The 12,112-nt window shown below is 41.8% G+C and overlaps 1 protein-coding gene across 1 annotated transcript; it reads right to left on the reverse strand.

The window, feature by feature from the left end:
- Positions 1-1,013: 1,013 nt before the first annotated feature.
- Rpp40 (ribonuclease P/MRP subunit p40) lies at positions 1,014-10,281 on the reverse strand. Its single transcript, XM_027410357.2, has 8 exons — positions 10,121-10,281; positions 8,426-8,570; positions 6,955-7,023; positions 5,435-5,530; positions 4,696-4,815; positions 2,804-3,002; positions 2,561-2,695; positions 1,014-1,248 (listed from the first exon to the last, which is right to left on the reverse strand). Exons 1-8 carry the CDS (start codon positions 10,241-10,243, stop codon positions 1,050-1,052), a joined length of 1,086 nt encoding a protein of 361 aa, XP_027266158.1. The 5' UTR covers positions 10,244-10,281; the 3' UTR covers positions 1,014-1,049.
- Positions 10,282-12,112: the final 1,831 nt, after the last annotated feature.

The raw sequence follows: 12,112 nt of genomic DNA on the forward strand, positions 1-12,112 counted from the left end.
CTTGTATTTCTATCTGGCTCTGTATTGGTAATTTCCCACATTAGAGGAGTGATGAGCAATGGGGTCAACACCATGCTGAAGAAACCCACAGAAACAGCTGACCTGAACAAGGGGGAGTCATGGACCCCAGACAGATAGCTGGGAAACCAGAATAGGACCAACCCAGACCCCCTGATCATGGGTGTCAGTTAGGAGGCCTGGGCAATCTATCAGGCCTCTGACAGTGGATCAGTATTTATCCCTAGTATACGAATGGACTTTGGGAGCCCATTCCACATAGGGGGATACTCTCTCAGCCTAGACACACTTTGAAGATTCCCCCATGGAAGGCCTCAACCTCCCTGGGGAGCATAAAGAGGGTGGGATAGGGGGTTGGTGGGGACAGGGGAGGAGGGAAGAGGGAACTTAGATTGACTTGTAAAAGAAGCTTGGTTCTAATTTAAAAAGAAAAAAAAAAGAAAGAAAGAAAAGCTGGCTAGAAACAAGTCAAGCTAAAGCTAAGTAAGAGTCTCTATATTTATTTGGGAGTGGGGTGGTGGGCCCCTAAACTATATATATATGGCTAAACAAGAAAGCTAGGTGAGCAAGCAAGAAAGTAGCATTTCTCCATGGTCTCTGCTTCAGTTTCTGTCTCTAAAGTTCCTGCTTCAACTTCCCTTAATGATAGTAACCTGTTCTTTCCTTCCAAAAGTTGCTTCTGATCAACAGAAAATCAAACTAGATCAATTTATATGTGAGTAGCACTCATTACAGCAACAGGACCTGCCAAGAATAAGGAATCCTTTTTTACCTAAAAATCTCACCAAGTGACCCAATCCTGCTGGTCCCTATCTTCCAGCTTACCCCACTCTGCAGTAAGCAACACCTTGTGCTCTATTCACTGGACAGGCAGCCAGTGCCCAGGAGCCATTGCAGAGCAGACAGCAAGCAAATGCTAATCTGAGAAGTAAATCATCATGACAAGGCTGGGTGACACATAACTCTTTCACAATGAGAAAATATGACAACAAACAAACAAACAAACAAACAGTTTTATATTTTGCATTTTCTTATGGTGGACAGTCATCATTTGCCCCAACAGCCATCTGAAGCCAATAGTCCTGATTATTAAAAATCACAAAGTTGTATAAGTGCTCTCCTCCTTTTTGGAAGCCATGTTCATTCTCTCTCCATGAAACAGGGCTGTCTGCAAAGCCTTGAACTGACAAGGTGAGCCATGGGGCTAACTTTGGTTCATCAAAGTAGTGACTGAAAAAGAAGGAAATTCTCATAATAAGAGGTCAGGAATATCCACATTAAAGAAATTATCCTGGATTAGGGGGTATTTCTGATGTTCTAGTTAAGCCGAGACTCAATTTTGATTCATAAAATCTAGGCTATGTGAATTATACACTTGGTGGTATATTATGAATTCCATCAAGATTAACTAACATAACACTCAGAAAACAACTTCAGCAGTTCATACAGCCTGGAAAATCAGTTAAGACCAAGAGAACAACCTCTACCCCATCCAAATTACATAACAGTTTCCCTCCTATTAAGGTGGGTTTTTGTTTGTTTATGTTTAAATGTCTGTATGCCTGTGGGGGGGGGGGGTCAGAAGACAACTTTGAGGTCCTTTGTGGATCCTGAGAATCAAACCTAGGTTGTCAGTTTTGGTTCACGTATCTTTACCCACTGAGCTATTTCAATGACCTCTCTCCCATGAAGAGTGACATTCTTGCTGGGGTGGGGACTTAGTGCTTTAACGCTGTGTTCAAGGCCTTGAGTTTGATTCCCAGCATGGAAAGAAAAAAAAAGCAAAAAAACAAACAAACAAAAAAAAACCACCTAGGTCTCTCTATGTAGCCCAAGGTGTCCTAAAACTCACAATGCAGACTAGGCTGGCCTCCAACTTAGATCTCGCCTACCTCAGTGTCCCAAGTGCTGGGACTAAAGGTGTGAGTCATCATGCCAGATTCTTACCTAATTCTGAATGAAAGATTTGCAGAATTCTTTAACTTAACACAGATCATAATTTGTCCCACAAAATACTGAAATATTTTCAAGTAGTATATGTATATATGGCTCAAAACATAACCAAGAAAATGAGCAGCTTTTTTTCAAGAAACCTACTGAGGCTCTACTTTCTCTTTCCACAAGAGTTAAGTACTTCCAAATAGCATTTTCTCCAAATAGAATAACATGCCAGGGCCAGAGAGATGGCCCAGTAGTTAAAAGCACTTCCTTCCAAGTTTGCTTCCCAGCACCCACATAGGCAAACTCACAACTGTCTGTAACTCCAGCCCCAGGAAATCAGAAGCCCTCTTCTGGCCTCCACTGGCACTCCCACAACAGGAGCACATAAATAAAATAAATCTTAAAAAAAATAAGGTTTCCTGATGTTGTTGTTTTTAATGAATACTTGCAAAATTTAAAATGTTACTATATTTTGAGTCCAAGTTATGGAAAAAGGGATAATTGTGTATGAGGCGTCCTGCCTTGTACCACACTAACAAAACTCCTTAACACTCCAATGGAGCACCAACAAATGAGAGACACAGACAAGAAGGGTTCTCACCACAGCTGTTCCAGAAGGACGTGTATCTTCTCTGGCAGAATGAAACCCTTGATTGTACACAGAGAAGCTTGGGCTGCCACTATGCTTGGCTGGGGACAGCGGTAGGTTGATATAAAATTATAAGGCTGGTTATCACTGCCATAAAAAGGAAAGAAAACATATTTACAATCATTATATAACCACACCCAAAGTATTGAACTCTTATTGAAGACAAACAACAAAGCGAAGAGCTCATATACGCACAGGCCCGTATGGCAGAAGACAGCGCCAAGCCAGTCAAAGTGCTCCAGGGCAGTGCAGGCCTCCTCAGGCTCTCCTTCGAGGGAGTCATTCTGCAGCACTGGGCACTGCAGCTCTCTCACTGTGCTCAGTTCCACATCTGGCTGATGCTCTTCAATTTGGTATTTGGAAAAGTATGACATTATTGTTGATTCTTCTGTACCTTAAAACACACCAAATAAGGTCGAGACAACATTGTTACAACTCGATTGAGTCTTGATCCAACTACATTTTCTTTTTCTGTGTGTTTTTGAGACAGGGCCTCAGTACGTATGTAGCTGGCCTCAAACGCATGATCCTTCCCTTTAGAGGTATGCATCACCATCTGCAACACCTTTCCCATTCCCTACCAAAGCACAGGGCAGGTGGCTTACTGTCCAGTAGATAGAAATAATGACCCTTCCCCGTCTGTGGGCAGAGCAGAGCAGATAGACTTACTCCTCCTATAAAACGACTGGGTCGCTTGGGTTCTATGCCCCTGTCTGTAATGTAACCCACTGCACGTGCCAGCATTCTCTGACCAACTTTGTGACACTCCATGCCAACCAGGATTTGGTGAACTTACACAAATGCCGATTCTTTTATGTGTGAATTAACTCTAGGTGTCAAACTGGATTAGTGGTAAAGCCCATTTCTAGGTGTGATTGTGAGGATGTTTCATAAGGAGACTGGCATGTGAGTTCATGGACTGAGTAGGAAAGCCCCACTCTTAGGGTGGTAGACATGTGTATTGTTAGTCCAACAGCTAGGGCCCAGATAGAACAAGGAGGCAGAGACAAGGTAAATTCACTCTGTCTCCTGGAGCTGAGACACCCAGCTTTTCCTGCTCCTGTATTTCAGGCTCCAGGTTTTCAGGTCCTCGGCTTATCCTGAGAGTGAAACTATCAGCTTTCCAGCAGGGCATCTAGACTGGTCAACTGCAACCACTGTGATTAATCAAATCCTTTGTCTTTGACCCATGACACATGTGGCTGACTTTGCTGGATAGAAGATGGCAAACTCTCAGGTCATTCTTAGTTTCTCTGGAATTAGTAGCTACATCAAACTCACTGCATGGACAGTGCTCAGAGAAGCTGCCAAATGGCAGAAACATCAGTAAATATCTTTCCCCTGTTGTATATTTACTATTGCAGAAGGAGGAGAAGCATCAAACTTTAGAAAATTTGGACATTCAAGAGCAATCTGGGGCCAGCAGAGTCCAGGAACTTTCCATGAGGAGCAGAATGATAGAGTTCCAAAATGAACTGTTTCCCTGTCATCCAAAGGCAATACTACACTACCATAACTCCCAATGATCTGATTTGTTATAATACGGTAATGTGCCAAAGATACACTTCTAAAGGGAGCAATACATGTGGAAGTGGTAAGCAGATTAATATACCTGATGAACATTAAAGCTGGCACTTAATTCAGTATTCTAATCAATTAAAAGTCACAACAAATGCTATCTGACATTTAAAAGACCATCTGAGGTACTATCCTGCAATAATGATAAACATATCAAACACATATAATTATAACTCATGCTGCTTTAAAATATTCTAGCCAAGGCTGTCTGGTGTACATGGAAGGGAAAGAAGGGAGTAGATACAGGTTAGCTGTTCTGAAGCTACTGTGAGGCTCTCTGCCTCTGCAGAAAACCCAAGGACACTGGGGCAGATTGCTTCAGAACTAGGTTCCATTGACCTCAGGTGCTGCAGACATCTGGAAAGCTGGCACAACTCCTTCACAATGCCCACACACCTATGTAAACAACATCCTTTAACCACAGTGATACACCACAACTCAACCCCCCATTACACCTCTCCAACAAAATTTCAAAATCATTGTACCATTATAAAATTTATACTTCATACCTGTCTGATACCAAGCCAAAAGAAAATCAAACTTCAAAGGTTTCTTTTCTTTGAAGGACCAAGTTATTCTTTCATACTTCTTAGAATCCAGGTTAACGTCCATTAAATCAATGGAAATAACTTAAAGTAGAAAAAGGAATACATCTTTCATTCAAATTATACATGGCTTACACTGTAGAAAAACATCTGCATTTTTGTTAAGTTTATTAATAGTACGGGTTAATTAATCAATTAATAGTACAGATTTTGTTCTTCACCCTTTTCTTCCATCAAAAACATATTCCTCAGTGTGTTACTACAGTTGTGTTAAATACTTTAAATCTTCCTAGGTCAAAGATCAAGGGCAGAGGTCTTCAGGAGATCAACTACAGTCTACTGTGCATTTGGTAGCCTTGGCTACTGATGTCTACACCAGTGTTAATCAAAACCACCTCTTCACTTGTGAGTGAATTCCTACTAGGAATCATAAAGAAACTGAGGGCTAAGCACACTAAGTTACTGCTCTCCACTGCATGCAAGGGACTAGTTCAGTTCTACAACCCTTATTAAATACAGTGTGCAGCTAAGAGAAACAATTGAACAGCACCAACTAATCCCCTGGGAAGCACAACCAACAGCTCCTTGAGTCAGGATTTCAAAGGCAAGAAAGAGAACACAGATCAGAGCTGTGGCAAACATTTACATTTCATTACAAGAAAACTGACTTGCTAGATGCCAGTAGAGCACATATAATACTTACTAAACTTCATAGGTTTTCTGCCAGAATACCGAGATGGATGACCTTGAAGTCCAGTTTCTTCATAAGTATCTTTGTTTAGTGATAAAATTAACTTCCCTATAAATCAAATAATAGCTCTCATAAGAGAGATGTTAAAATATGGCTGATATTCTCTAAGGAAGGTATACAACTGGGCAGTGAAGCAGCAGTATAAGTACAAATGAAGAACTTATTTATAACACATTGATATTATGTGCCATGTACTTGACCAGCCTGAAACTTGCTATATAGCTGAGGCTGGCATCAAACTGGTGGCAATCACCCTGCCTCAGCCTTCCAAATACAGGGATTACAGATACTGAGACACCATGCTTGGTGACATTATCTATCATATATACATCTGTAGGTATTACAGTAGTAAAGCTAGAAATAATTATAATTATAGTAAGGAAGAAACCATCAAACTCTGGTCTGTACATCACTTCAAATAACTCCCTTAAATTTAATTTAATGTTATGTGTATTTGTGTGCCTGGGCCTATGTAAGTACACCAAAGAGCCTGTGGAGATCAGAAGAGGGTTATCAGGACTCCTGGAACTTGAGTTGTGAGTTATCATGTGGGTACTGGGAACTGAACCTGGGTCTTCTGCAATGGCAGTAAAGACTCTTAGTTGCTGAACCATTTCTCCGGGATATTTAAAAACTGTTAGAGCCTGGTAGAGATGTGCTGGTTCGCATTTGTAATCCCAGTTCTTGGGAAGCTAAGGCAGGGGGAATGAAAATCTGAGGCCAATCTGAGTTAAATGGCAAGATCCCATCTCAAAACAAAACAAAATGTTCTAAGTCACAACTATTTGCACTCATGAAGGAACATGTCTATTCCATACAACCTGGGAAATAAGACTGAGAAACAATGGAATATAACCAATGCCAATGTTAATTTTGTTTGTTTGTTTGTTTGTTTGTTTGTTTTTTCAAGACAGAGTTTCTCTGTATTGCTTTGGAGGTTGTCCTGGAACTTGCTCTGTAGACCAGGCTGGCCTCGAACTCACAGAGATCTGCCTGCCTCTGCTTCCCAAGTGCTGGGATTAAAGGCGTGAGCCACCAAAGCCCTGCCCAATGTTAAAATTTTTATGCTTATCAATTCTTAGAAAATCCTGGAAAACATCAAACTGCTCCATCTAAGAAGGAAGTCTAGAGCTCAAGGAGGAACTTCATTTTACTCTGTTTAGAGCAGTATGATTTGACTCTTTACATTTTTATGTGCATGAGTGTCTTGCCAGCATGTATTTCTGTATATCATGTGTATGCCTGGTGCCTGTGGAGGCCAGACAAGGACAATGGATTCCCTGGGACTGGAACTACAAACAGGCAGTTGTGAGCTACCAAGTGGGTATGGGAACTGAACTCTGGTCCTTTGGAAGAGCAGCCAATGCTCTTAACTGCTAAGTCATCTCTCTACTCCCTAGAGTTTTCTTTCTTCTTCTTCTTTTAACTCTCTTTTATAATTGAAAAGGAAGGGGAAAAATGAATATTGTCACCATTTGGTAGAAGGGCAGCAGTATTATCTTCATCAATATTTGTATTGTATGTTAGTGCAGAGAATGAACCTGTAAAGAGAAAGTCAAGAAAAAGAATTAATGCAACCCTGTACAATGTTTGTTTATGAATTATTTTCACATGACAACAAATTTTCCAGGTAGGTAATAGTCAGTGCCCAGCACTACCCTAACTCACTCAATAAACACAATACACGCCAGGGATAAGTTAGAACACACACATACTAAGTTCCAGCTAGTACAGTCCCCTACTCAGGACCCATTCAGGGTCTTCTTGGGCAAGTTTACCATCAACAGCCTGAGAATGACTCAGAAGAAAACCTAGAATCTTGGGGATTCTAGCAGAAAGAAAGATGCACAGTAGAATAGGCAAGAGGACAAATCTTTGAGGCAAAGTCCTAAGTTAATATTCAGAAACTACTCAACTAAGTTAATAATCAAGCTACTTAATTTTTCCTCATCTGCTAAGTATGGATTCGACTTTCTTCACTGAGTTGTTGCAAAGGCTAATCAAATTTGGTAAGATACTTAGCCATCACCTGAAGAGGACACAGGAAAGAGGAGACTGAACACTATGGACAGATGGAGAAGTGATACATGCAGCTAACCACATACATGGTCTATCCTCTGCAGGACCTTTTGAAAACAAGTGAAGAACTTCAGTATTTTACTATGGTCTTTCCCATAGCTCTTCATCTTGCCTTTTTCATATGAGACACTGAGTGCCTTTTCTTTTATGTATACATAAATGTAACTTTTACTATCAATTAAAATGAAGTAAAATAAACACAAAACACACTTTGAATACATGGTCTCAACTGGTTAAAATTCAGTAAAGTTTTTTTATATGCCATACTAAGACTAGCCAGACAACACTGGATTAATTTTGTTAGTATCACAGAGATAAAGGGCATGGCATGATAAAGGAGCCAGTTAGTCAGCAGCCCTAAACATGTATACATCAAATAAGAGAGCTTCAAAATGTATGAAGGAAAACTTGACAGACTGCAAAGAGGAATATACAGATCCACAATTATTACAGAAGGCAATGTGAGTATTTTCTTTCAATAATCAATTTAAAAAAGCAAGTAAAAACTCAGCAGGAATGGTGGACTTGACTACTCCAGCCAACGTGATTAGATAGGTATTTAGAAAGTATTCCACCCAACAAGAATCATGGATCAGCAGTTTACCAAAATGGACTCTTTTCTGGGCATAACATGATTTCCAAGTAAGTTAAGTAATTCAATTATTTTACTCCGGTGGAATGAAATTAGGATTCATTAATGAGGTATCTGAAAAAAAGTCCTGATAATTAAATTCGAGTTCCTTTATATTGTTGAACTGTCATAAGATGTTTACATTCTTCCTAATTCTTTAATAGCTGTAGTATTAGTAGTAGAAGTGAAGTAGTTTTTATCTATATCTTAGATCCCTGAGTGCCTTTTCTTACCTTTCTTTACAAATGTGTGGATGAACTCATGTGTAACTAGTTCATGAAGAGGTAAATTCTTCACAGAGTAATAGGGCCCAAATTCCATGGCCAGGCTTTTCAGTTCTTTTGGTAGCAGCCCACATTCAGGAATAAGAAATGAAACCTGTTGGAATATAAAAGTACAAGCAAAGTCATTCTTTTATTAACATCATGTTTTTAGGAGTGAAATATGAAAATTGCTAGCTATTCCTTCACAGGTTTTACTGGAACATACAAACACAGGCAAAAGTCTTTTAAATTTTTTTTTTCCTGGGGCTGGAGAGATGGCTCAGTGGTTAAGAGCACTGCCTGCTCTTCCAAAGGTCCTGAATTCAATTTTCAGCAACCACATGGTGGCTCACAGCTATCTGTAATGAAATCTGGTGCCTTCTTCTGGCCTGCAGACATACATGCAGGCAGAACACTGTACATAATAATTAAATAAATCTTAAAAAATTTTTTTTTTTCTCCTTGAACTCAGAGATCTACCTGCCTCTGTCTGGGATTAAAGGTGTGTACCACCTCTGCCCTGCTAGGAACAAATCTTTTTTTTTTTTTCATTTGGTGTTTTGAGACAGGGCTTCTCTGTATAGCTTTGGAGCTTGTCCTGGAATCGGCTTTGTAGACGAGGCTGGCCCCTCTGCTTCTGGAGTGCTGGGATTAAAGGTGTATACCACCACCACCCAACCCGGAACAGATTTTTTAATCTATCAATCTCAGGCAAACATATTTGATTACTCCAAGTTTCTCATTTCTACATTGCAATGTGCGGCGAGTGACTAAATAGAAATGTAATGGAAGTCTTGCTTAAATTTTATCTTTTGCACATGAGGAGCACATGTTATGTCCTTCACACTTTATATTCAAGGAAGTACAGTGTAATTCACCATGCCTTGATTTGTTTACTCTGGAGTCACAGAAAACCAAAGGAACTGTTCCTGGGAGCATAAGGTGTTTAGAGACATAGAAACAGAAGTGCTCCTGGATGCTCCCATTTTTGTAGACAAACGTTAAGTAACAGTCAGAGATTTCAACCAAGTGGAGAAGTAAAATCCGCGCGGATCTCAAATGATCCCCAAGGGCACATCTAAAGTCCGTCTCGCAAAGCTCCAACAACCAGCCTGCGCCTGAGAAACAAGGACGCCGGTTAATGTTTCTGAGAAACGTTATCAAGCCGATATTTAAGGTGTAAAAAGCGTAAGCCCTTATCGTCTTCAGGCGAGTTTTTTGGAGTTCCTTATTTGTCAGTCAAACCCGGTAGTATTTTGGAAAGAGGCATAAACGGAGCTACGGAGAGACCAAACCTAAATTTAGGGCAAAAGGCAGCTACATGTCATACTCCTAACTCCTCGGGGCCTGCTCAACCCTTCACCTGGCTACCGCGGACAGTGGGAGAACCAGTTCTGAACCCAGCAATTACCAGCCAAACTCAGAAAACCAACACAACACTGCGCTGTTCCTTAAAGGCGGAGCACCACCCTGCGTCCCAGCTCATGCTGGGAGTTGCAGTCCTACACGCCTCCAAGAAAGGCGCTCGGCAAACTAAAGAGACTACAGTCCCCAGCATGCTTGGCGACAGACTCTGTCCGCCCCCTCAAGACGAGGAGGTCCCGCCGAGGGAAACCCAGAGAGGCTCTACCCTAAACCAAAGAAGGCCGGGTGGACCTGACTCACCCTGTAATTGTGATAATGAGTCTCCACGTGTTGTTTGTGACGAGACTTTTCGTGGCCGAAGTTGGATTTCTCACAGACCATTAAGTGCCGCGGAGCGGCGAAAAGCCGGCGCAGCGTGGCCATGTTCAGCACGAGTCTTGAGTCGCCCCGCCTTCCGGATCGCCCCGCCTTTCGGATCGCCCCGCCTTTCGGATGCCCCGCCTTCCTGTCGGCCCCGCCTCCCGGACCGCCCCTCACTCCACCATTTGCCCTTTCTATTGCCACAGCCACGCCCCTAACCCTTCCTTGCTTCCCCTTTGCTGTCAGTTCCTAGGGGCATTGGGTAGGAGTTGAATGAGCTTTATTAGGCTTGTAAAGAACTGTGAAGGTTCTCGAGGACCTGACACATCCATTCCATTCCACAGACTTCTCAGGGGAGGAACAGCGCATACCTGAGCAGGACTCAGAGAAGGCTGTACTCTGCCACGTTATAAAAGGGATGATAATCCCTGTGGAGGGAGACTCTCTCACCCTAGATACACGCAGGAGGGCCGAGGTCCTACCCCAAATGATGTGACAGACTTGGGGATTGGGATGGGGAGTTGGAGGGGGAAATGGGAAGCCGGGAGGGAGAAGGAACTGGGATTGGTATTAAAATAAGATTTTAATTTAAATAAAAATTAATTTTTAAAAGATGACAAGACACAGCAAAGGTCCAGTAGTCAGGAAAGTCACCTGCTTTGCGACACACTTTCCTCACTCCTCACATGGTCTCCTTCCTAGTGCACACCTACCCACAGGCCCCTAAGTGAAAGGTTCAGGCATTATGCTGGCCTGCCCCTGTTACCTGGTGGAATCCACTCAGGCAGAACCCTGGTCAACCCAAGGTTCCATGGGAACTAAGTCTGCATGGAGGTGCAGAGGAACCCTTTAAAAGATAGGCACCTGCCCATTTACGCTCTCTGTTTCTCTGTCCCGCTCTCTGGGCGCTCTGTTCCCCTCTCTCTGTTTCCCCCGCTCTGTCTCTCTATGGCCACCGGCCAGTCGGTCAGCCATTTACCCTGTTCCTCTTCTTAGTCTCCCCATTCTGCCAGGCCTTATAATAAACTTATAGTCAATATGTATGTCTCAGCATTTCTCTTTTCTTCTTTTTAAACAAAACAATAACACTAAGTTCCCACTGAGCCCTACCGAAAAGTGGGGGGAAATATTGTGGTATTTCTACTTCCACCAGGTTGCCTTTGTTTTGCGTTTTGATTGTATGATTTATTTTTTCATTTACAACATTTCTACTTGTGTCATTTCCCCCCAAATCTCAGTTTTTTTGCTGAATTGTACTTCCAAGTAGTTGATTTTTTTAAAAGCCATATTGTTGATTTTTCTCATCTATTTTGCTAAACATATGTGTGCAGCTGACTTTCCTCTCCATGTCCTTTTGTTGGCGTCTGTTTTTGAGGGCTTATTTTTACTGGTAAACTTCTGAAATCACCCAGCATTTTACCTATTTCAGTAGCTTTGAATCCAGTTGTTGAGTTGTTTGGAGAGAGGGTCTCATTATATATCCTGACTGGCCTGGGACTCTGTGGCAAGTCTTTCCCTGTCCCACCAACCAGCTCCCAGATAATGATATAGAGACTTGTTATTAATTATGAAAGCTTGGCCAATCGCTGAGATGAAAAGTATGCACCACCAGGCTGGGAGAGTTGCTTTGTTATTGTTGCTTTGCTGTTTAGATGAGTTGGGTTGTCATGTTTTTTCATTCTTGTTCTTTGCATTTCTGTGTGGATGGAAGTTTCTGTCCTGCCTGGTGCCACAGCCATTTAGTCCCAAATGTACACACAGAGGCTTATATTGAGTATAAACTGTTTGGCTGATGGCTTTAGGCTTCTTACTGGCTAGCTCTCTCTTAAATATTAACCCATAAATATTAATCTATATTTCTCCACATGGTCTTATGGAGAATGCCCGGGCGTCCTACCTTCCCGGTAGTTACATGGCCTTTCCTCAACCCTG

This window comes from Cricetulus griseus, chromosome 3 (genome assembly GCF_003668045.3).
Source record: "Cricetulus griseus strain 17A/GY chromosome 3, alternate assembly CriGri-PICRH-1.0, whole genome shotgun sequence".
NCBI classification, from domain to species: domain Eukaryota; kingdom Metazoa; phylum Chordata; class Mammalia; order Rodentia; family Cricetidae; genus Cricetulus; species Cricetulus griseus.

Bases quoted from the DNA above. Each gene is read 5' to 3' on its own strand.
- Rpp40 (XM_027410357.2), bottom strand. From the start codon at position 10,243: ATGGCCACGCTGCGCCGGCTTTTCGCCGCTCCGCGGCACTTAATGGTC. The intron at 8,571-10,120 runs GTGAGTCAGGTC...ATATTCCAACAG, and splicing joins CTCATTATCACAATTACAGG to GTTTCATTTCTTATTCCTGA. The intron at 2,696-2,803 runs GTGCGTATATGA...TTTTTATGGCAG, and splicing joins GTCTTCTGCCATACGGGCCT to TGATAACCAGCCTTATAATT.